Source organism: Herpailurus yagouaroundi, unplaced genomic scaffold, assembly GCF_014898765.1.
Source record: "Herpailurus yagouaroundi ecotype Mexico unplaced genomic scaffold, PumYag 141, whole genome shotgun sequence".
Lineage (NCBI taxonomy): Eukaryota > Metazoa > Chordata > Mammalia > Carnivora > Felidae > Herpailurus > Herpailurus yagouaroundi.
In genome coordinates, this window is record NW_024412396.1 from 62636156 (window position 1) to 62661641 (window position 25486).

Below are 25486 nucleotides of genomic sequence, written 5' to 3' on the forward strand. Positions count from 1 at the left end.
CCTTGTAAATTTTCCATAGCATTTGAGTCTGAGCAATTTACAACCCAGAGAAGGCTCCAATCCGATGACAAATTTCTCACTGCAAACCATTAAAACTAGTATGTCAGCTGACCCATCTGGATTAGATGCGGACATCTGACGGCTATGGTTTTTCCGGTAGGTTGAAATGGGGCTGCTTAACACCGAAAAAAAATGGAAAGAATACGATTTAATCATAATTTGCAACATGCTAAGGATCCCTTTGAGATTAGAGTTTTCTGTTTGGCTCTGTTTGCTTGGGATATAAGAAAATAAGATTAAATAAAGAGTATAAGAGTCTACAGTATATAATGCAGACATGAGAATGGGGAAACAGAGAAGGTAAATTCCAAGAAATCTGAGGATTTAACATTGCCATGACTGGTAATGCTGGGCAGCGAAACACATAATTTATCATGCACATAGTAAGTGCTTAATAAACATTTGTTAAATAATGCTGAAATTGACGATGTTTGATGACACTGATGAGCAAATTATTTGCATTTTTTTTATTTCTTGCCAAAGACATTAGAATCACTGTTTTCTTTAAAGAGCAAGCCAACAAGGGGGCCTGGGTGGCTCAGTCAGTTAAACGTCCGACTTCGGCTCAGGTCATGATCTCACAGTTTGTGAGTTCGAGCGTTGCATCGGGCTCTGTGCTGATGGCTCAGAGCCTGGAGCCTGCTTCCGATTCTGTGTCTCATTCTCTCCCTGCCTCTCGCCCACTTGTGCTCTGTCTCCCTCTGTCTCCCAAAAATAAATAAATGTAAACAAGAATCTTTTTTAAAGACTAATCCAACAAAAGGTATGAAAACAGAGAATCAAGGTATTTAAAGCTAGAAGGAGAGGCAACCGAAGTATAGGGAAGTTAACAGACATGCCCGAGTCAGTTCCCCACAATACGGGCTCCAAGCCTGAACAGCTGAATGACAGCCCAGGGCACATCCCACTCCCCCACCATGGAGAAGGCAGAGGAATGGAGAAACTCAAGCCAGTCACTTTGGTGATTTGTCTGAAGGTCTAACAAAAGGTTGAGAGGAGTAGATGGATTCTGAGAAACGTGGACTTCAATTATTTAAGCCATAAATGTTTCCCATTATGATGTTTAAACAGTTCATGACAGTCTAAAATACAGAATTTTTTTTGGCCCTTAACACAGTCACATTTTACAGTTTTGCAGTATGAGGTTTTTGAGATTTTTATCAAAAGGTTTTATGACCAAATTGTCAGAAATCAGGGAATTTTATAAAAAGGGTGTACAATTCAGCTAAAGTGTTTTCATATATCCACAGCCTTAGGTCTCTGAAAAGGGTTATAGCCATAGATTACACAGCTCTATTTTTTACTGTGAAAATTTATATGCTGTCCAGATCTTTATTCCATTGAAATTGAACTGGAAAGAGCCCTTAAATAAAATGATTCCTTCAAAAATCTGTAAACTGTAGTAGACCTGATTGATAAAGAGATTCAAAAATCCCTTTCAAGGGTGCACATGGGGCGAGATATAAAAGGGAAAGACAAAAAGGTTCTCCCCTGCATGACGGATGTGCTTATTTGCGCTTCCAATCTGGGGTCAGACTGTCTGGGTCAGGGCCAATTTCTGTCCGTTCAGGTGACCTTTGCCAAGTCACACAGCGGCTCTGCCCACCTTGGTCTCCTCATCTGTAAAATGGGAGGAATAACAGTCGCCACCTCCCAGGGCTGCTGTGAGGATCAAAGGAGTTAACGACAAGCAAAGGGTTGGGGACAGGGCTTGGCACCCGCGTCATGTTCACTATTTTATCACGTCCTTGCGACCACTGCCTCCCACTCCCCTCCATCCGCTCACCGTCTGTGCTGTTCTCTCTCTCTCTCTCTGGGTGCCTTTCCTCCCAGGGTTTTTCAAGTCCGGACTCCGTTGCTAAATTCTGGGACTGCCCTGGCTGGAATTAAATCCTCTCAGCTTTCTGTGCTTCTGCAATAGGTACTGTTTTCTACCTAATCTTACAGTCACTCCCTGAAAGACTGTCCTGTCTGATTTGCTCTTATAGACCGGAAGGGACCCTCTTTAGTGCCTCACACATGGAACTCATTTGTGGAATGAGTCAAGAGAGAGAGAGTTGTCATCTACTCTCTGATCAACTAGTGGCTGTTATTATCACTATTAAGTAGCAAGAAAGGCTGGTCCTGGGAGGCTCAAACTATAAAGTTGAGACAAATATCGTGACTGTCTTTTGGAAGAAAGCACAATTGATGAAATGCACAGGGGATTTCATTTCACGAAAATGCAGCCGATCTCTGGAACAAAATCAACAGAATAAAATCTCAGATCTGAAATGAAGCCAACTTGGTCAGGACCCCTGACTGGGCAGGGGGGGTGTAGTATTACTGTCCATCTCTCCATTATCCGCAGTGGAGAGGCGGAGAAGACCTTTCAAGATGAATATCCATTCGGTGGTGGCAAATTATTCCTGAACTCAAAAGCCTTTTATGTTCTCCTGTTTCTTGCTCTATGATGGGCCGGACACCTTCACTAAAACATTAATGAACGGTGGGTGCCTATTAGGGGCCGCACACGGTGTCCTCCCATGTGGTCCCTCGTACGACCCCCAAACAGCTCTGTGACGTACGTTCTCTCATAATTGCATCTTACACATGAGGTGACTGACACACACAGAGGTCAAGTAACTTCCCCAAAGTCTGTTGGCTAGTTCAATTCATCTCACTTCAATCCCTCTTCTCATTTTTATTGTCCTACATGGGAGTGTAATGGAAACCAGCGTGGAATAGCTAGTGAAGTAAGAGGCTACAGGAATTCTCCCAGGTCAAGTCTGACCTGGTCTGGTTGGGCAGGAAAGGCCAAGTGTGTGTGAACTGCAATGAATTTCAGGAGTCAGAGCTCAGGTTACATCCAAGATGGCCTCCACATCCCCGGGGACCCAAGCTAGTCAGCAAAGTAATGGACTCTCCGGGCCACACGATGATAATCTAGTGGATGTCCCAGATGACTCATTTATTTTAGCACAAGTGCAGCTAGAAGCTTAGGAGAAGGCAGAGTTCTGGGTTTCAGGACAGGAAGCTAGAAAAGAGGTTAGAGTTTAGGGCAAGTCTTTGTGCTAATCAGGAAACTGCAAGAAGCTGGACTGCTGATCAGGACACGCAGTGGGGTTAAGGAGAAGAGGAGTATGGGAAGGTGGTCCCTGGGATCAACCCTGATAGAAGGAAGCTACGCCTGTCACATTTGAATCCACTCTCCACACTGCAAACCACAAATCTGATCACGTCACTTCCCTACTTTGTCAATGATTTTCCGTTGTCCTCAGGACAAAGTTCAAACTTCCTGAAATGTACAAACCCTCCATGATTTGTCCTGTGGCTACCTTTCCAGCCCCATCACTCTGTGTTTAGCCTTCTGGCCCTAGCCACCCACCCGGACAAACGAAAGCGAGCGGATTCAGTAACAGACCAGCTGTATGGAGGAACTCTCAGCTGGTAGAATCACCAGGCTCTGCTGCTGACCTCTGCAGATGGATTCTGCGTAGGACACTCTCTCCCTCCCTGCCTATTTCCATCCTTCACTCTCACACTGGCGATCGCTTTCTCTGAAGTCAGCCCCACGTCCATCCCCAACCCCCATTAGGCATCCTTCGCGTACATTCCCATAATGCTTTGCAGTCACCTTTCAGGATTAACCATCTTGGATACTAACTATCTATTTCGTCAACTGGACTATAAGCTCCTCGAGGCAGGGCAGTGCTTGTCTTGTTTCCTTTCATATCCTCCCAGTGTCTGCAAAGCAGTAGATGATAACACATATTTATTTCGAAGACAGAAAAAGACATAAGTCTGAGGACAGAAGTGCACAGGGCAGAGACCCCTCCTAACGTGACTGGGGGCAAGAAGACAGGAGTCATGTTGCACGTTAAGTATACGGTGAGGACCACACATACGATCAGGCATCCAGGGAGGATCTGGAAACATTACCAAGTATCCACAGAGGGTCTAAATTTCAGTTGTCGATTTGAAAGCTGTATACGCTGTGTCCAATGCAGTCATCCCAACCAGCAATGTGTAAGTGTTCTGGGATATCGTCAGACTTTTACATTTTTGCTTATGTGGTAGGTGTGAAATTGTATTTCCTTGTGTTTGCGCATCTCTTCTGGTTTCCTCTTCTATGAATTGCCTGTTTGGGGTGGTGGGGTGTGGTGTACAGCTTTCTTTCTTTCTTTCTTTTTTTTTTAAATTAAATTGTAGTAGTTCTTTACAAAAAATGTATTAGGTGTATTCTGAGTACCCATGGCACTTTGAGTGTTGAGAGCTTCACACGAAAGATATGAGAGTCTGACTTTTAGCGTCTTTCACCTGTGGGAAGAAGCAGGAAGGACACCCGGGAAGGGAGAAAACAGGATTCAGAAGAGTTCAACTACTGTCTCTTTTTCAAAACTGACATGAGCCTACTGGCTAGGGGAGAGGAAACGACAAAGAAAGAGAACTGGGGACACTGTGGTATAGTATTAGGATGTGGCAAAGGGGAAAACACAAAGGCCATTTTGTTCTTATCATTAACAAAAGTGAGCTACTTCCCATGCTATCGATCAGGCTGGCGAGAGAAAAGACCAATGAATCTAAGGCTACTCATTTTGTGATCGCTTAAAGCAAACAACTTTTAGCAATACTACGAAGCCAGCCAGCAAAATAAATAGAAATGAGGTCCAAGGAATCGAAACATGAAAATTTGGAGAGAAAAAGATCTGCACAAAGCAAAACAGACCAAATACAAGGCGAACCAAACAAAAGCTAAATCAAATAAATAGGCATTGCCGTGTGCCCTGGAGGACTGCCAAGGAGAGTGAATTTCAACAAAGAAAGCGTCTGCCACCCGTTCGGAAAACTTCAATTCTAGAAGGGCTGAAGGAGGGCTGCAGCCACTGCAAAGCAACACGGGAGCTTTAGGGTGGAGAGACGGCAGATCAGAGGCTATTTCAGGCTCTGTAGACAAACACTAGAACCTTCCCCTAGCAAGACAGGAGCAGGTAGCCCACTCCCCCCACCTCCATCCCAACACAGCCCTTTGTAAGAAACAGGTCCAGTCACAGAAACTTGCAACATGGACATTGATGGCCAATTTGCAGATAAAAGGCCCACTGTCAATACCCCTGTCAATACCAAAATCCTAGGAGACAAAGTGTTGAGATAAAAGGAGTCTATACAGCCCAAGTAACAGCACTGGCAATCACCTGTGAACTCGACCCTAAAGACAGAGTCCTGGGCTTTGGGGATGAAATCAAGGGAGTCTCACTCCACATGTTAGCACTCAGCCCTGGCCTGGCATAGTTACAGCAGTGAGAGCAGTAATCTTACCAGTAATAACCATCACCACCACCACCACTATCCCCCACTGGAGCATTCATATTGTGCCGGGCAAGGAGCTAGGTGCTTTGCAAGAATTATTATCAACAACCCATTATTATCCTAATTTATAGCTGCACACTCTACAGTTAAGGGAACCAAGGTAAACTGAGATATTTCTCAAAGGTCTCCCAGCCAACAAGCAAAGGAACACTTACTCCAAACATGCTCTCTTAACCAAGAGACTTGGCCAGAAGCTCCATGAAATAAGGCAGATAATTGGCAAATACTTACTAATTGTTGGCATGGTAGGTACTATGAACTACGTTAAGTTAAACTGGGGCAAAAAAAAAAAAAAGGAGAAATAACCCGAATTCCTTTTACTTACTCTGTAAAAAAATCTTGAACTTTATTAACCTTTAAAGAAAAAAGCCTCCCTACTCTTTAAAAAATCTACCATCATCTATCCGGCAAATATTCAGGTTGTTCAAACTCATAAGGAGGCTAACTAAACAAAACAAAAGGAGAGGTGATAATATATAGCTCAAGGGCTGTTTTTGGTTGGCATTACCCAAAATGCAGATTTATTTAGTTCCAAGCACCGGGAGGCCCAAGAGTCTGAAGCTCCTGAAGATTTCCTGAGCGTAGCATTGCTTTTTGCTCAGATTTCTCTATTGCTCTCTTGATTGAAATTTCTGTACATTAATATGTGCTTTTTTTTTTTTCCTACATGACCTATTTTCCAATGGGACTGAGGGGGAAAATCACAAATGCATATTTAAAGCCACAAGGGTATTTAAATTCTCCCTATTTTTGTCAGACATTTTTAGTACTTTCTATTTGAGATGAAAGATAAAAACTTGCGTGCATGATTAATTGTAACGATGAAAGAATGCAAGGCTGTTGCTTAAGAAACGAGAACAACAAAGGAATAAACTACTGCGGGCATCACCAGGACTGGAATGACACTGCTCTGTGTACTTGATTTCCATGGCAACTAGCAGTGGGAAGATGAATGTTTCATAGTCACTCTGCTCTGCAGTACACGTCTATAAATCAAACTTGCATAAAGAGCACACGATTTCTGCTGTGGGCTGTACTCAGAGCTGGTTTATTTTCCTGTTACTGTATAAGTATGGAAAAGAAGCACAAAACAATGAGGTCATTTTTAGTGGGGAACAAACTCAGAAATTACTAATACACCTGCAGCAGGGGATGTCATTCATCTAGCCAGAGATGAGGAGCAGAGCAGGTAAGGCAGACGGGGAATGAAAACCCTGCCTGCTTCTGTAAGGGTAACAGACACAGGCACTTGTTTGCTCTGAGAACTGTGTGTTATGATGTGCCTCCCGGCCCTCCCCTAACTCAGCTCCAAAAAGTAGGTAGGAGCATCTTAATTAGCTGTCTTCGATACAAAGTTTCCACTGTGATAACCGGGCAGAAACAATGCTCTGTGTTTAGTATGAAAGTTTATGAAGGCTGAACATACACACACTTGTTTTTATTTACACTGAAAATAACTCCTTGTGTAGAAGTTAGGACAGAAAAAGAACACGCTGGTTGAATTGGGAGTCAGGAGACCGAGTTTTGATCCAGGTCTCTGTAACCTTGGGTAAGCCATTAAGTTCGTTGACCTCCATCTTCTTAGCTATGAGAGAGATGGTGTACATGACGTCTCAAGACTCTGCACCATTCGATGCCACAATTCTGTGATCTTTAAATCAAAGAAAAGCAAAGACCGAATCAATGAGCTCTAACCAAAGATATCAGCTGTGCCCTTTCTAAAAACTACATACCTTAGGGGCACCTGGGTGGCTCAGTCGGTTGAGTGTCCGACTTTGGCTCAGGTCATGATCTCGTGGTCTGTGAGTTTGAGCCCCACGTCAGGCTCTGTGCTGACAGCTCAGAGCCTGGAGCCTGTTTCAGATTCTGTGTCTCCCTCTCTCTGCCCCTCCCCTGCTCATGCTCTGTTTCTCTCTCTGTGTCAAAAATAAATAATTAAAAAAAAAAAACAACTATGTACCTTACACAGCCATACTATTAGTTAATAGTGTTTAATGATTCTACCATCACAATGAAACCTCTGCCAACTTGTTTCAAACTTCTATATGCAGAATATGCTGCGGAAAATTAAATAAATTTTATTCTCAGAGTTTTTAAAAGTTTTAAAAAATTTGTAATCTTATAACTGATTTTTATAACATTATACAGAAGGTTTTTTAAGTTTATTTATTTATTTTGAGAGAGTGTGTGTGAGCAGGGGAGGGGCAGACAGAGAGGGAGAGAGAGAATCCCACGCAGGCTCTGCACCACCAGCACTGAGCCCAATGTGGGGCTCCTTCTCACAAACCCATAAGATCATGACCCGAGCTGAAATCAAGACTTGGACGCTTAACCACCTGAGCCACCCAGGTGCCCCTAACATTGCAAAGAATGTTTAAATAATCTTCCTGTTACACAGATAAGGGCTGCCTATCAGTTCCTGCCAAGCAGGAAGCATCCTGCTTCTTGAAGTCTGCAGCTCTTAGAGATATTTTGAAGCTTTTCTGGAGTTCATCTTTGGAACAGTAAGTCTCAAAAAGAGTGAAACAAACGAATGGATAAACCAACTCTGAGGGACCACCTTTTGCTACGGCTTTCAGCAATCTTGTATTCCCTTCCCCAGTCTTCAATGCTTAGGCAGATTTTGACCTACAGGTAAGTATCACCAGGATAGAGAGGGACATATCTGAAAACCAGATCAACTATCTCTTCTGTGAGCCAGTGAGTCTACAAAATCCCTGTGGAACTTCACAACCTAGAAATATCTTGTCATTAGTGGGGCACGAGGCATTATCAGACCCAAAGAGGACCTGCTGTCCTCAGGCCTGGCTAAGTCCAGGGGAGAGCAGAGGCTCAGATGACTGAGTCCCAGCCCGCGCCTCGAATGAGGGCAGCGCAGGGAAACAACACCCAAGGAGCACTCATTGTCTCCTTTAATGCTTATGCCAACTCTGGGGAAAAAGATGTTTACACCTGAGCTGTAAAGAATGTACGTAAGTGACTACAGGAAGACGGTTATGAAATGCGTGGGGAAATTCAAAACCTGCTCTCCCTGACTCTAAGGCCTCTCTGATCTGCTACCTGCATCTCAGGACACATTCAAGGAACAGACTATCGCTCTACTGGACTTCTTTGGCCTTAAAAAAACAAGGGGTTAAAAAGAGTTAAGCAAAAAACCTAGCCCTAAGAAGCATGTTAAGGGTAAAAAGTAGGAATCAATATTTCTCAAGTCTAAATTTGGATCGTAAGTAGAACCAGGTATGCTTCTCGGACATGCATTATTGTCCATACTTCAATTCCCTAGACAACAGGCTAAAGGCTATTTCCAGGTTGAAGCCAGATGTTACACAACCATGTAATTTCCAATATGTGAATACTGTGGGAGCCAATGACATTTTAAATTTTTTTTTCAACGTTTTTATTTATTTTTGGGACAGAGAGAGACAGAGCATGAACGGGGGAGGGGCAGAGAGAGAGAGGGAGACACAGAATCGGAAACAGGCTCCAAGGCTCTGAGCCATCCGCCCAGAGCCCGACGCGGGGCTCGAACTCACGGACCGCGAGATCGTGACCTGGCTGAAGTCGGACGCTCAACCGACTGCGCCACCCAGGCGCCCCAACCAATGACATTTTTACAAGAGTTTACTAGAAATGTATCCTGCTGTCTATCCAAGAGATTTGGGTTGCTTCCTAAGCTTAGAAGACGTAATACTTTGGTACTAATACATAGACTTGTGGTACTAATTTTTCAAAAACTAATAAAATAACATTTATTAAGGAAGGCTCCAGATTAACCTCCTCTCTTTCCAATTAGTTTCTTATCAGAGTTTTTAGCACCACCAGCTGGCTAAAGAGATCTACTACAAACTTGTTTGGTTCTCAACCAGCTTTGTTCATTAAGAGAGGATCATATGTTTATTTCACATTTAATTTGTGGTAAAGTAATTTACTTCAGCTTCTAAATAAAATTAGAAATGCCTTTCCTTGTCAGTCAAATAAGTAGTAATCCGCTTTGGCTTTTTTACATAAGAAGGAGATATATTGTGGTTAGTAAGTCATTAGGGAAAACTGAATCTACCCACTCACACTAATTTGATTTCTTACACCATAATCGCACCCTCAAAACACAAAGACTAAGAACTACAATCAAAATCTGAAACTAAAACAGAGAGGAAACTAAATGGTCCTGAATACTACACTAGCCTATAGTGTTTATATCAAACACTAACTTAATTGGGAATAAAAATGATTGAGGAGGTAATTTCACTTTTAAAAATTTTGAGTTTAGGGGAACCTGGGTGGTCAGTCAGTTAAGTATCCAACTTCGGCTCAGGTCATGTTCTTATGGCTCATGGGTTTGAGCCCCGTGTTGGGCTTTCTGCTGACAGCTCAGAGCCCAGAGCCTGCTTCAGATTCTATGTTTCCCTTTCTCTCTGCCCCAATCCTGCTTGTGCTCTCTCTCAAAAACAAACATTTTTTTAAAATTATTAAAAAAATAAAATAAAAACTTTTGAGTTTTCCACCAAGATTCCTGATTTGCATCTGACATGCATATATATACACCACTATCTTCCCATTTATCTTTCCTTCCTGTTTAACTGAACCACATCTAGCAATGAATAACAGTACAAAGAGAGCACAACTAAGCCCTTAGGGTTCAAATCTGATCTCCATACAATGAAATCAGTCAGTGAAAATAAATATTCCTGAAGAACCAAGTCTGGTGATTTCCCCCAAACAACCAATTTCTCCATGAAAAGTACATCCAGCAGCTTGTTGTCAGGACCAACTTCTAACCTACAGAATGAATGGCACCAATATTCTAACAAATTTGGTCACTACAGAAACTTTTCTACTACTCTACAAGGCAATGCACAAGAGAGAAAGAAAAAGAAGGTTCCGTCCAATTAATCAAATCTCACTCCGATGGTAGAGTTCCACTAAAAGCTTTCTGATAGAGTCTGAAACTACTGTAATAATTTTATGATGATAGCAGTTTAAATATCCATACAAATGTGTGGTCAAGTTCATATTTTTTAAACTTTCTGAGTTTAAATCTGCAGTTGAAAGCCCAGTAAAGAAGACAATGTGTAATAGTCTCAGATAAAACTAAGGACCAGCAGATGCTCTACCCAATTTTTTTAAGTCATCTCTACACCCAACATGGGGCTCAAACTCATGACCCTGAGATCAAGAGTCGCAGGTGCCACCGACTGAGCCAGCCAGGTGCCCCGATGCTCTACCCAATTTAACACATAATTTGAAGATGCAAACTTTGATCAATTACATTCTATTCCTTCGCTCACTTGTTTACTCATTCATTCATTCCTTCATGTATTCATTGAATACTCCATCAAACACAGTTAAATTTCTGCAAAAAGGGAGTGAGAGTGTGACTTTTCTATGGCCCTCTCCTCTCCTCTCCTTGGGTTAGAGCCTTGACATGTCATCTCCAAGGCAGAGAAGATTTCTATTTGAAGTCATGAATGGGTTACAAGAAACCTCAACAATAATATTGACTTGGGTTGAGAAATACATTTTGTAACTTCTATTTTTGTTCCTACATAGGTTCTTTAACATAATTCCTGAATGATACTAAAGGCTAAGTGTGTTCAGATATTTTATTTTAACTGCAAATTCAGCCTACTCTACCATTATCAGGCAGTGGTATTCTTAAATCAAAAGATATAAATTTGAGGTGTAAGAAAAACACATGACCATTAACAAGTACCAGCAACATGAGTGCCATCAAATAAAATGTTTTCATTATTTGTGAGTTTCCCATGTTAGTTTTCTTCTTTAAATTTTTTTAATGTTTGTTTATGTTTGAGACATACACACACACACACACACACACACACACACACACAAAGAGCATGAGCGGGGGAGGGGCAGAGAGAGAGAGAGAGGGAGACACAGAATCTGAAGCAGGCGCCAGGTTCCAAACTGTCAGCACAGAGCCTGATGCGGGGCTTGAACCCATGGGCTGTGAGATCGTGACCTGAGCTGAAGTCGGACGCTTCACCGACTGAGCCACCCAGGCACCCCATCAGTTTTCTTCTTTAACCAAAAGATAAAATAATTGAGAATTAGGTCCAGTATGGCTTGAAATTAGCAATAAAGGGTCTCAGCTTTATCTGTAGAATGGGTATGAGTAAGAGGTGATGTGTGGGATCACTGCACGGATTCAGTAAGATGACTCTAGCAGGTGTTTAATGAACAGGAGAATGAACCGATACAGGCCAAGAAAGCTGAGGGGGTCTGAGCATCAAGGACAGGGTTCCCTGGCAAGATGCTCAACACCCTGAGAAGCTGACAAGAATGTAACCTGAGAAAAAGAACAGGGGGAGCTACCTGGAGGGACTTAGGTGGTGGGGGCAGCTTTCTAGGCTGGGGGATTAGAGTATGTGTGCAGACAGCTATGGAAGTTATACACACAGGAGAGGGAATGGAGGATGGAGAAAGGTCTTAGATCAGAAAAAGGGGAGGGGGTGAGATCAGAACAAAGGAGGGGAATTAGAAAAAGAGATCAGAAAAACAGAGAGATTAGAAAAACAGAAGAGATCCTCTTCCTTACAACTAGAATTGAAAGCAAATTGAGAGGTTTGGGGGCAAAGAGGAGGCAGGAGACATAACCCGGGCAGAGGCCACGGCCCTGTCCATGAAGCAGAAAGGCAAGCTCACCTGCAAAGCAGAAGGAAAGTTTTGGTACAACGATGACAGAGAGCAAGTTGATCTGATCGTGTGTGACAATGCTGAGGAACTGGCTTAGGGTGTGATGCCAAAAGTTCTGAGGCCCCTCAGATGAGTACAGGCCGTGGGTCCAGGAGAAGATGCTGACTCTCCTGCCAACAATTTGCTATCCCTGAAACAGGAAATCAAAGACAGCTGAGACCAAGTTCTCCTGGATGCTAATAAGGGCAGGATATGACTTCGAGTGACAGCAACGCCAAACCTGAGCATGGAAAGGAAAGCATTCTGGAATTACACAGGACCAGGGCTGCGAAACTGTGTACAGAAGTGTGCCAAACACTGTGTTTGTGTACAGCAAACTGTGTACAGTTCAGTAGAGTTCAGTAGAGATGACTTAAAAAAATTGGGTAGAGCATCTGCTGGTCCTTAGTTTTATCTGAGACTATTACAAAACTGTGTACAGCAGTTTCTGCCTGAACTGAGAATGTGGTCCCATTCTGGGATTGGCCATCAGAGGACCAAAGCAGGCAGCAGGGGATCTAAGAACCGGGATCCAGGAAGGTGGACATAGAGTTCACAGACATTACTCTGGATGGGAGAGGGAGAGGGAAACATACCATGGTGTGTTTGGGGGAGGGGGTGGAAGCATTGGACAAAGAAGACAAATGGTCAGCTCGCTCCAGGTCACAGACTGGCAAGGAGCAGGTCCAACTAACTACCTAAGGCCACTTGAGAGCACGGGTTCTGCAATACCGGGCTGTGGGCAGGTCAAAACCAAAGCCCCTTCCACAGAGGCTCAGCCTGAGGCTAGACTACAAGTGAAGATAAGGAGGGGAAAGTGGTGTTAAACATTCCGGGGGCTTAGTTGCAGCCAAAAACAACTGAGGCGGAAAATGCAGATACACTGGGGGAGAAAGAATGATGGGGTCCAGCACAAGATTCCAACAGCCATGTTCAGCCACCAGTAACTAGTTCTGGGATCCTAAAATCCTAAGTTCCATAGACGAGGGTGGGGGTCGAGGTGAGTGATAAGCAGGAGAGAGGACTGGGAAAAGTAAAGGTTATCTGAATAGACATTTTTCCAAAGAAGACATACAGATGGCCAACAGACACATAAAAGGATGCTCAACGTGACTCATCAACAGGGAAATGCAAATCAAAACCACACCTGTCAGGATGGTAAAATCAAAAACACAAGAAATAAGTGTCGGTGAGGATGTGGAGAAAAAAGAACCCTTGTACACTGTCAGTGGAAACACAAATTGGTGCAGCCACTGTAGAAAACAGTATGGAGTTTCCTTGAAAGTTAAAAACAGAATTACCATATGACCCAGTAATTCCACCACTGGGTATTTTCTCCACAAAAACAAAAACACTAATTCCAGAAGATATATGCGCCCCTATTTTACTGAAGCACTATGAACAATAGCCAAGATATGGAAGCAACCCAACTTCATAGATGAAAGAAAATGGGGTGTAAAACAGCAAAATACCTAGAAATAAACCTAACTAAAGAGGTAAATGATCTGTACTCTGAAAACTATCAAACTCTTATGGAAGAAACTGAGGACACAAAGAAATGGAAAAGCATTCCATGCTCATGGAAGAACACGCGTTGTTAAAATGTCTATACTACCCAGTGCATTATCTACACGTTTAATGCAAATCCCCATCAAAATACCACCACCATTTTTCACAGGACTAGAACAAACAATCCTAAAACTTGTATGGACCCAGAGAAGGCGCCGAATAGCCAAAGCAATCCTGAAAAAGAAAAAGAAAACCAGAGGCATCACAATTCTGGATTTCAAGCTACATGAACAGACACATGAAAAGAGGCTCAACATCACTCAGCATCAGGGAAACACAAATCAAAACCATAGTGAGATACTACCTCACACCTGTCAGAATTAACAACACAAGAAACAACACGTGTTGGTGAGGATGCAGAGAAAGGGGCACCCTACTGCACTGTCGGCAGGAATGCAAACTGTGCAATTGCTCTGGAGAACAGGATGGAGTTTCCTCAAAAGACGAAAAATAGAACTACCCTCTGACCCAGCAATTGCACCGTTAGGTATTTATACAAAGGATACAATAATACAGATTCGAATACATGCACCCCAAATTTTATAGCATCATTATCTACAATAGCCAAACTATGGAGGGAACCCACATGTCCATCGAATGATGAATGGATAAAGATGTGGTCGATATACTTGATGGAATATTAGCCATCAAAAAGAATGAAATCTTGCCATTTGCAATGATGTGGATGGAGCTAGAGTGTATTATGCTAAGTAAGTCATTCAGAGAATGACAAATACCATATGATTTCACTCATGTAGAATTTAAGAAACACAACAGATGAACATATGGGAGGGGGACAAAAAAGGGGTGGGGGAACAAACCATAACACAGTCTTAGCGATAGAAAACAAAATGAGGGTTGATGGACAGAGGTAGGATGGGAAACGGGCTGGATGGGTGATGGGTACTAAGGAGAGCACTTATTATGATGAGCACTGGGTGTTGTATGTAAGTGATGAACCACAGAATTCTACTCCTGAAACCAATACTGCACTGTATGTTAACTAAAATTTAAATTAAAAAAAAAAAAGATGCAGTATACACGTACAATGGAACATTACTCAGCCCTAAAAAAAGAATGAGATCTTGCCATTGCAACAACATGGATGGATCTAGACAGTATAATGCTAAGTCAGTCAGAGAGACAAATACCATATGATTTCACTCAACATGCGACTTCAGAAACAAAGAAAAAAAGAGACAAGTAGACTCTCTCTCTCTCTCTTTTTTTTTTAAGATAGAGTGTGATTGGGGTAGAGGGGCAGAGGGACAGACAGAATCTCAAGCGGGCTCCACGCTCAGTGCAGAGCCTGACGTGGGGCTGTATCTCTCCATCCTAGTATCGTGACCTGAGCCAAAATCAAGAGTTGGATACTCAAACACAAAGAACAAACTAGTGGCTACCACAGGGGAGGCGAGTGGGGAGATGGGTGAAATAGACAAAGGGGATTAAGAGTATGTTTTCATGATGAGCACCTAGTAACGTATAGAATTGCTGAATCAGATTGTATACCTGAAACTAATCTAACACTGTATGTTAATTACACTTCAATTTTTTATTTATTTATTTTTATTTATTATTATTTTTTTTTACCTTTATTTATTTTTGAGACAGAGAGAGACAGAGAACGAACGGGGGAGGGGCAGAGAGAGAGGGAGACACGGAATCCGAAGCAGGCTCCAGGCTCCGAGCCATCAGCCCAGAGCCCGACGCGGGGCTCGAACTCACGGACCGCGAGATCGTGACCTGAGCTGAAGTCGGACGCTCAACCGACTGAGCCACCCAGGTGCCCCACACTTCAATTTTTTTTTTTTAATTTTTTTTTTCAACGTTTATTTATTTTTGGGACAGAGAGAGACAGAGCATGAATGGGGGAGGGGCAGAGAGAGAGGGAGACACAGAATCGGAAGCTGGCTCCAGGCTCTGAGCCATCAGCCCAGAGCCCGACGCGGGGCTCGAACCCACGGACCGCGAGATCGTGACCTGGCTGAAGTCGGACGCTTAACCGACTGCGCCACCCAGGCGCCCCACTTCAATATTTTAAAAAGGTAAAGTTTTATCCGTATTAGGGCCTACCCTGCCTCTCCCGGGGTCAACTTAGGCACTGGGACAGGCAGAGGGGAGGGAAAGAACAGGAACTAAGAGGCGCCATGCGAAGTCCATGGTGCATTTAATTACTACTTCACCCTGATGGTCTCTAGCAGCAGATTGCAGCCAAGCAGATAATGTGGTCAAGCCAGAAATGATAAAACACAATGCTGAACTCACAGCTACTGATGAGAAAGGTCTTCCGAGTGAACCAGAGCAGAATCCTACCTTACCAAGAGACAATCATGGATTTGGATTAGCACCCCCACCCCAGTTAAAATGATAAAAACCCATATGTCATTAAAAGAAATTTTTTTTTTGCTTTCACAGCTTATTTGGCAAAACACTATTATGATGTAATTCCCAAGGCAAAATGCGTAACACATGGGTTCCTATCAAAGCAACCCGAACTGGGATGAATGCTCCGGTTTCATGTGATAAAACACTACATCAGCTTCCTTTTGTATATTTTGTCAAGGATTCCTTTTGTTTATAGTGCAGATAACCAAATGAAGTCTCAAGTATAACAATCCAAAGCAAACCAATTCATATGAACAGAGAAAAGCTATTTCATCATGCAACTGATTTAACAAGAGCATTTCTGGGCAGAGCAGGTGTGCCTTGCTTCCTCATGTTTATGCTCAGTATTGTGGGGATAAAAGGCATGGTTCCTGTCCTCAGGGCGATTATACCATTAAAAGAAGAGAGAAGGGAATATAACAGGGAGTAACAGCACAAGCTTAGTAGTTACCCTGCCTGAGTTTGAGTCTCGGATCCATTACTCACCAGCCGGTGACTTTGAGCAAGTCTGTGACCTCTCCAAACTTTTCCCTCCGTAAAATGAGGACAGATAGGGCCTAACCCATGAGGATCCTACAGGGATTCGTTCAACACAGTGCCTGGTACACAGTAAACACTCAGTAAGTGTTAGTGGCTAGTATTATCGTGCTTACTATCATTAGGTACCTTAATGCTACAGGAGTTCTAAGGAAGGTAAAGAAACTTTCTGGGCTGGAGTGATCAGGGAGGCTACATAGAAGACAGAGTTCAGCTAAGCTCTAAGGAATGGATGCCATTCAGGCATGTGGATGAGGGAGTCAGAGCAGAGAGGGCAGTGAACCTGGCAACAGCAAAAATGCCAGAAGAGAAATGATAAAATCAGTACATGGCAGGCAGATCAGAATGGTGGAGAATTTCTGATTTGAGAAAACAATGGGAGACACGCTAAGGCACACAAGGCCTCTGTGTGTGTGTGTGTGTGTGTGTGTGTGTGCGTGCGTGTAGGGGCTTTGCATGACAGGCCAAGGACTCTAGGGGTTAGCTGGCAGGCAATGAAAAACTACTGAATTCAAAAAGTAAAATTAAAAAATAATGCTAAAAAAAGAAAAAGTAACGCTAATCTTCCTCATGCAAAATGTAACTGGAAGGGTAAACCAGTGATTTTCCAACTTGAACGTGCGTGTCTATCACTCAGGGATCACGTTAAAGTAAACACATTTGGCTCAGTAGGTTTGGAGTGGGGCCTGAGATTAGGCGTTGCCAATAAGCTCCTTGGTGCTGATGCTGCTGGTCACTGGAAGGCTCTTTAAATGGCAAGTGTGTGTCTATTCAAGGTAGCCTGATAGAGGAGGACTGGGTAGGAGGCACGCAGACAAGATGGCTAGACGTGAGGTGGCAAATCACAGGTCCTTATGTCACAGTAAAAACACAGTACTGAAAATTTTAATTTCATTGTAGGAGATAGATAAGAAGGACAATCAGAACTCTTAAGTGGAACTCCTAATCCTGAGCCTATTGTTTTCGCATCTTAAAATAATATTAAATATCTCACGTAAAATATAAATTTATTTTATTAAATACGAGCTTTTCTTATTTTACTAATACAACACACAGTACCATTAGGATTGTTTTACCAGAAGTTAGCTCTCGACTACAAAAGAGAAGCCTAAGAAATGGATTCCTCTTTCTATAAAGGAAAATGGCATGAATACATTCATGACGTGTGGCTATTAATAACTTCAGGGATGACTGAAAGGGTTAGCAACATTTGGTCATAAGAAAGAAACCATGGCAGCAGTATCTTATGTGACAGTTGGAGTAAAAGAAAAATAGCCCTCATGCTATTACAGCAGGAACAGCGTATTCGACCATATATGTAGATGAGGAATTAGATACGTCGGCCATAACACTTGTTATAGTGACACCTCAAAAACCAAACCCAGGGTTGGATAGCTGTCAAACCCAGTAATTTCCTCTTGAGAGCAGTCTTTGTCACTATGACAGACCACATCTGTATTCAGGCGGCGGTCGCTTCTGAATAATATCTGTGATACACAGAGAAAATAAAGGAGACTGCCATGCCACTCTCCATGATAGATGACCCCACCAGCGGGTTCTGGAACTAGAAGAAGCCTGCCAGATAATATAACACAACACCCTCACTTCTGAGATGAGGGGAGTGCAGGCCAGAGAGGTGCGGTGATTTGTGGCAGAACTGGGACCAGAACTCAAGTCTTCCTGCTCCCCGGCCCTGGGGCTCACTGCTCAACGTGACCTTAATATGGTGCTGGGTGTAGCATTTAGAGAGCAAAGCAAAAAATATAGAGAATAGAAAGCCCATTCGCTACATAAGCCATCATTTACATAAAATGGAGTCATCTGTTCAACATGTGCGAAACTGCGCTGTGCTGTCTCTAGCGTGATAGTGAACACTTTTCTGTGCCTGCTCACATTAAGCTCGTGCCCTAATACTGGATTATAGGTATCCAAATTAACTATGAATAAGCATAAAGGAGAAAGATATTTACAACAGATCAGAAGTTTAAAGCAGAAGGTGAAGACAATTTCCCTTTGGGGGTTGGAAGGTGGTTGGTAGGGTAGGGCCAACTTTCAGGATAAGAACTTTATTTTAATTTAGTTATTTTGAGAGAAAGAGAGACGGGGCATGTGAGCAGGGGAGGGACAGAGAGAGAAGGAGAGAAAGAATCCGAAGCAGGCTCCACACTGCCAGCACAGAGCCCGACACAAGGCTCGAATGCACGAACCGTGAGATCATGACCTGAGCTGAAGTCAAGAGCCCGACGCTTAACCGTCCGAGCCACCCCGGTGCCCCCTTAACAGCTGGGCTGTGAAGGTGAGTACAATTTGCATCTGGGTGGGTTTAGCGTGAAACAGGACTACAAAATCTGGATATCTGAAATGTAAGAGGGATTAAATATTCCTTCCAATCAAATACTATATCCTTGATAATATAAACGAAGTTAGCTTAACTAAAGAAACCAAAATAGCATGTTCTATTTGAAAATCTACGTAATGAGGCCATCGCTCTTCTCTACCTGTATCCTGTCCAGATTCTGAGCTTCGATTCCTGTGGCACCAGTTCTAAAATACTGGGAAACGGACAATCTGCAAATACAAGGATAGAAGTCTTTTCCCCAACTCACCACCTTTTGTTTGATTGCCCAGCGCTTCAGATACGGACATGCTCCTGTCTTACCACCAGGCCCTCCAGGCTGATGTTGATTTATATTCACGGTCTCCAGCCAGGTCACCGGCCGCCCTCGGTGCATGGTGTCCACTCAAGAAAATGCCCCAAGCCCGCACTCGATCCCCAAGGAGATCATTTTTCTCCATGGTACAAAAATCAATTAAAAGCCCTCAGAAAAGCTGGGATTTTCTTAAAATGATTCGAATCTATTTCTATAGCTGGATTTTTTAAGTAGTTGTATTCAATATTTTACATGTGAAATCCCCAGAGAGAGGAAATTCTGAGGTCAGCCTGAAAAGCTCACACACATTAATACTGTCCACTCAGGAGCCATATGCACGAGGATCATCAGAAAAGGAAATCTCTGACAATAAGATTTTGAAACCAAAGAGTGAAATAAAAATTCAGGCATTACCATTGCCGAGAAGATAGGAAAATTTGTAAAATAAAAATTGGCAACTCAGTAAGTCTACTTCTTTGGCCATTATACTTACATAGGTATAGCTGGTAATGACTATCTTGCATGGTTACGAAAAAATGACATATGATTTCTAGGCTTTTTTAATACTTTTCTAGGGACAGAAGCATGTAGATACTGCTGGGCCAATAATCATCTTCATCCCAGTAGGTACTCACTATAAGAACGGTGCTCTTGTTGAGGTCACATGACTACAGTTAGAAGAGAATTGTTCTGATGCACAAAATAATGACTGAGAAATGTTTTCTTGTCCAAGAAAATGCTATGCAACAAGTGTGCTATCGGCAGAAAGGAATTCTAGAAAGCTAAAGAATATAGGAATATTACTTCAAAAGAGATGCAAATAAATTGGAAAAGAAATGCTATCTTCAATGACTTTCCTTTTGGGCCCTGGGCTCTGTAAGACTCTCTTCCACTTAGCATAACAGAACTGTTAGTCTATTTTACCCAAGTTCGTGACAACCCTTCCCTCTATAATGGCCACGATAGGAGACATATCTGATCTTTCTGCCAAGAGGATAGCCGTCCCTCCTAATCCCCTACTCCCACTGAAACTTCGACATTGAAAACATATTAATCAATGAGTCGTGATGCTCTTATTGTTGACCATTGTTTAATAACCAGAAGAGGAGAGTTAGATGTTCTTTGTTTTTTGACCTTCCCACGTAACATGAAGAATGGGATTCTTACACCAAAATGATCAGATATAACTTTAAATGTCTCCGGTCATGATTAGAGAGCCTCGTGGAGCCTCGATATTTCCAACATGACATTAGTGTCTGGCAATCTGCCTGCACACTCAGAACCTGAGACAGTGGGTCAGGAAGTGGGCCTTCTGCACATCCACATTTCATTTCATGGCTGGAAAGCAGAAGCTTCCCAGAGCTTTTTGCCAATTGACAGGTGGTGGGAAAGTGCAAATCTCAGTGCTTACAATGAGATGGAGAAGGCTCCTAGGCATGGAGGAGTAAATATACCCATGCAGAGAAAAATGCCTGCCAGAAGTATCACAGGGTGCTGATGGCAGGCAAAGTCAGGAAAGAACATTAAGCCAGCTCCTTGATAACAGCTGAGGCTAAATTGTGAATTGCAAGCGACCACAATATAAAGCAAAGAGAGGCCATCAGAGATTAATTTGTGAAAACCACATGCAAAAAGAGAAAAATGGAAGGCAAAGCCACATGTGGTTACAAAGCTCCTGATTGCATTTTAAAGTACTTTTTCCTAGTTTAGAAGAAGTAAATTAAACTATTAAAAAAAAAAAAAACGCAAGTGAGAATTTCACTGTCACTGGATATTCGGAGTGACAATGAACCAACAATTGTTTATTAAGTAACTACAACGCATGAGGCAACATGCTGGAGCCAGCGGGTTACGGATAAGCTCATAAACTCAAAGAGCTTGCAGTATCTTATGAAGATAATCCTAAATGCTGCATTTTGTTTATCAAGTAAGTGAAAAAATATACAACCATAAATAGTACCAAAATTCAGTGAAAGGAGACTAGAATATTCAATATTAAGAAAAAGAAACTTTTATTGAGCAGGACCTTGAAAGATAGGTCTAATCTGGGCAGGTTGGAAGTACAGAAAGGCATTGCCAATAGGGGAAACAGAATGAAGTTCAAATACACATCACACATTCAAAGGAACAAGCATTACGCCAAGGGAAACACAGGAATTTGGGGCTAATGAAAGAGGAGTTTGAAAAGGAATCAGATTTTGGAGAGCCAGGTTAAATAGCTTTAATCCTACCTGTTAGAGGCACTGAAGATCACTGAATGTTAAAAACAAAAACAACAACGACAACAACAAAAACACCACCACTATAAAATCTTCTCTAAGTTCCAGCAGTATTAAAGACAAAAGATATTTTTTGTTTTAACCTTTCAGTGCTAGAAACAGCCTATTATCTCACATTCATTCCACTGCACCAACAATACTACCCACAGTTCTCAAACTCTTCTGCCATTTGTAGTGGGTAGGGAAAAAGAAAAAAAAGATCTTCAAAAAAAGAATTCCCTAAGAACTTCTGAATAATGAAACAACACCTCTGATACAGCCTTAGTTATTTTAGTACACAAATCATGATTATCAGTCCTAAGTGGAAAGCAAAGTTTCAAATACTGAAAGGATTCTCAAGTTTTGAAATCCATATATTAAACATTTTATGATATCTTTAGAGATAAGATAAACTAGTACCAATTTTTGTCTTTGTTTTTTGTGTAATGTATCATCTCTTGGTTTAAGCAGCAATTTGTTCTTCAAAACCCTTTCCGTGGTAGAAAACTTGTTTCTTTAATTTATATGAAAAAAGCTATACTTAGCAGCCCCCAAGCAATCACTAATTAAAAATAAAATCTCAGGGTGCCTGGATGGCTCAGTTCATTAAGTGTCCGACTCTTGGTTTTAGCTAAGGTCATGATCTCACTGTTCTTGAGTTCAAACCCTGCAGTGGGCTCTGTGCTGACAGTGTGGAGCCTGCTTGGAATTATCTCTCTCCCTCTCTCTCTCTGCCCCTCCCCCACTCACTCTCTCTGTCTCTCTCAAAATAAATACATTTTGAAAAAATAAAAATAAAATCTCAAAAACCATTGCTTCCCCTAATAAAACAAACACCTCTGTAAAACAAGAATTGAAAGTATGTATAGAAAGGCTTAGGGAAGAGACTATAAAACATTATGACACAGCAAAATAACAAAAGGAAATTAAACATCAGTGTATATAACTTAAGAAAGAAATATAAAAGAACAATAAAACCATAGCAGAGAAAAAAGAAAAGCCATATTGATCACAGCACAAAGAATAGACTTTGCTGAAAATATGTGATGAGATATAGTGAGCAAAACAAGCCAATGAAAGAGACACTAATAGAAAATTAAAAGGACTTTTGGGGTGCCTGGGTGGCTCACTAGGTTAAGTATCTGACTTCGGCTTGGGTCATGATCTCACGGTTCGTGAGATCTAGCTCTGCATCAGGCTCTGTGCTGACAGCTCAGAGCCTGGAGCCTGCTTCAGATTCTGTGTCTGCCTCTCTCTCTGCCCCTCCCTCACTCATGCTCTGTCTCTCTCTGTCTCTCACACATAGATAAATGTTAAAAAAAAAATAAAAAAAAAAAAAAAAGGACTTCCAACATAAGCATAACCAGCATTCTCAAAGAAAAAGAAAGTGACTCAAAAATGCTAATGTTCAATCCACTATGTATTTTTATTTAAGGGCAAAGATAGCCCAGATATCAACATTTTGAAACACGAAAGACACCAGAGAATACAGTTCTCATGATCCCTACTAGAGGACAGACTTCAGCTAAGCATAAACTATGGCACAAGGCTTGGAGGTGAGCTTTGAATCCACATAATTGTAGAATTAAGACTAAAACAAGAGATTATGACTGCTAATCATAAATGTTATACTATATATACCCATTAAAAATGTGAGTGTTATAAACCCTGACAATATGTATTTTTAAAAATCACATTGCTTTTGAGGTGCCTGGGTGGCTCAGTCAGTTAAGCACCCAACTTCAGCTCAGATCATGATCTCATGGTTTATGAGTTTGAGCCCCAAGTCAGGCTCTGTGCTGACAGCTCGGAGCCTGGAGCCTGCTTTAGATTCTGTGTCTCCCTCTCTCTCTGCCCCTCCCCCACTTGTGTTTGAGCCTCTCTCGCTCAAAAATAAGCATTAAAAAAAATTTTTTTTTAATTTTTTTTTTCAACGTTTATTTATTTTTGGGAGAGAGAGAGAGACAGAGCATGAACGGGGGAGGGGCAGAGAGAGAGGGAGACACAGAATCGGAAGCAGGCTCCAGGCTCTGAGCCATCAGCCCAGAGCCTGACGCGGGGCTCGAACTCACGGACCGCGAGATCGTGACCTGGCTGAAGTCGGACACTTAACCGACTGCGCCACCCAGGCGCCCCAAAAATTTTTTTAAAAAGAAAACACATTGCTTTTATTCATGATAAAATCAATAATGTAAACATTCCCAGAATACTTAGAAAGCAATTCACAAACCTTCTACAAGGATCTCATTTAGCTCTTATGACGCTTTAATGAATGATCTAACATTAAAACCAAAATGATTCTTTGATGCCTTATGCCCCAAGTCTGTCTTCTTGAATTGGTTGTTTGGCTGGTTTTATTGTTGTGGTTCGTTGGTCAGGCTTAAAAAATGAAGGTGTGATACGGACAACTACTTCCGAAAGAGACCATTCTTGATCTTTAGAAGTTTCTTTAGGGGGCGCCTGGGTGGCGCAGTCGGTTAAGCGTCCGACTTCAGCCAGGTCACGATCTCGCGGTCCGTGAGTTCGAGCCCCGCGTCAGGCTCTGGGCTGATGGCTCAGGGCTTGGAGCCTGCTTCCGATTCTGTGTCTCCCTCTCTCTCTGCCCCTTCCCCGTTCATGCTCTGTCTCTCTCTGTCCCAAAAATAAATAAACGTTGAAAAAAAAAAATTAAAAAAAAAAAAAAAAGAAGTTTCTTTAGGAAAAATATGGCAGTAAATGAATGGAAGGTAATGAAAATTTCTTCAGTTATTCACACCACAGATGACTCTAATTAGGATTCTCCATCTCTGGCTGTCTTCTTCTAGTGTCTTTGGATATCAGCTTTCTTTTGGGTAACTATGGACCTGGGTAATGAATTCCATTCACAGTGGTCAATTAAGTCAAACTCTACTCCAGGTGTGCAAAAACTGAGTGTCCAACCTTAGAAATATTATGTAATTTTGTACTACTAACAGCCTCAGCAGCTGATTTTTTTCCTTACTTTTGAAAATTGTTGGGGTACCTGGGTGGCTCAGTTGGTTAAGCGTCTGACTCTTGATATTGTCTCTTGTCATGATCTCATGGTTTGTGAGATTGAGCCCCAGGTCAGGCTCATGGAGCCTTGCTTGGAATTCTCTCTCTCCCTCTCTCTCTCCCTCTCTGCCCCTCCCCTCACACCCCCACCCTGCCCACGTGCGCTCCCTCGCTCAAAATAAACAAACATTTAAAAAAAAAAAAAAGAAAATTGTTGGCACTACTGAAACAGAGTTTTGTGGAAGACAGACATCTCTGGGTCTTTGGCCTACTTCAATCTACACCTAGAGGAACTATTTTTCTCTCCTTATTTGGTTTTACAACTTTAATGCTTATTATGCATCATTTATTCTGGTTTAGGGTCTATGGTGCTAAAAAATAATAAAAATGAGAGTTTAAAATGGGCACTTTCAATTAACTAAAATGTCTTGTTTGGCTATAGTCTCCAAACTGTTTTGATCCATAACCCTAGGAAGTATAAGATCTGTGGGCATGTGATACAGTTATTTACAGGTTATATGCACATGTGCTATTAATATAGCACGTACATTACAAGTCATAATATAGAAATTCTGAAGAATTAAAGATAAAAATATTTACTATTAGTGGCAAATGATTTTTTTGCTGTCAGTAAAACTGTTAACAATACTAACAAGAACGAAGTGATTTAACATACTTTATTTCTGAACATTTCAGTTTAATCTTTTATGATTGAGCAATTTGTTTTAATACCTGGTTTTAATGGCTGTCAGAGATACCTCATGAAGATATGTGGACCCAAACAGGAAAGGGACACCATGACACTGAGTCCCTTGATTTACAATTCCATCCTCCTATAAGGAAAAGGTTTAGGGGTGTTTTGTGGGGTTTTTTAAAAATTATTATTTTGTTGTTATTGCTAACTGAAATTTAGCTAGTTGATGTCCATCTCTCCTGATATTAGTTGCTCTTGAAAGCTTATTAAAGTTA

The 25486-nt window shown here is 41.9% G+C and overlaps 1 protein-coding gene across 5 annotated transcripts in view; it reads right to left on the reverse strand.

The window, feature by feature from the left end:
- The window catches only part of EFCAB11 (EF-hand calcium binding domain 11), a 160837-nt gene that overhangs the window by 107912 nt on the left and 27439 nt on the right, over positions 1 to 25486 (reverse strand). Inside the window, exon 6 of one of the 5 annotated variants that reach the window (XM_040477990.1) lies at positions 11763 to 12253. The exons of 3 other annotated variants lie outside the window; for them this stretch is intronic. In XM_040477990.1, coding sequence (XP_040333924.1) covers positions 12157 to 12253 — 97 coding nt within the window. In that variant the 3' untranslated portion in view covers positions 11763 to 12156. Of the gene's footprint in view, positions 1 to 11762; positions 12254 to 24218; positions 24349 to 25486 lie in introns of those variants that run through there. One more of the 5 variants, XM_040477987.1, reaches the window with a different exon arrangement.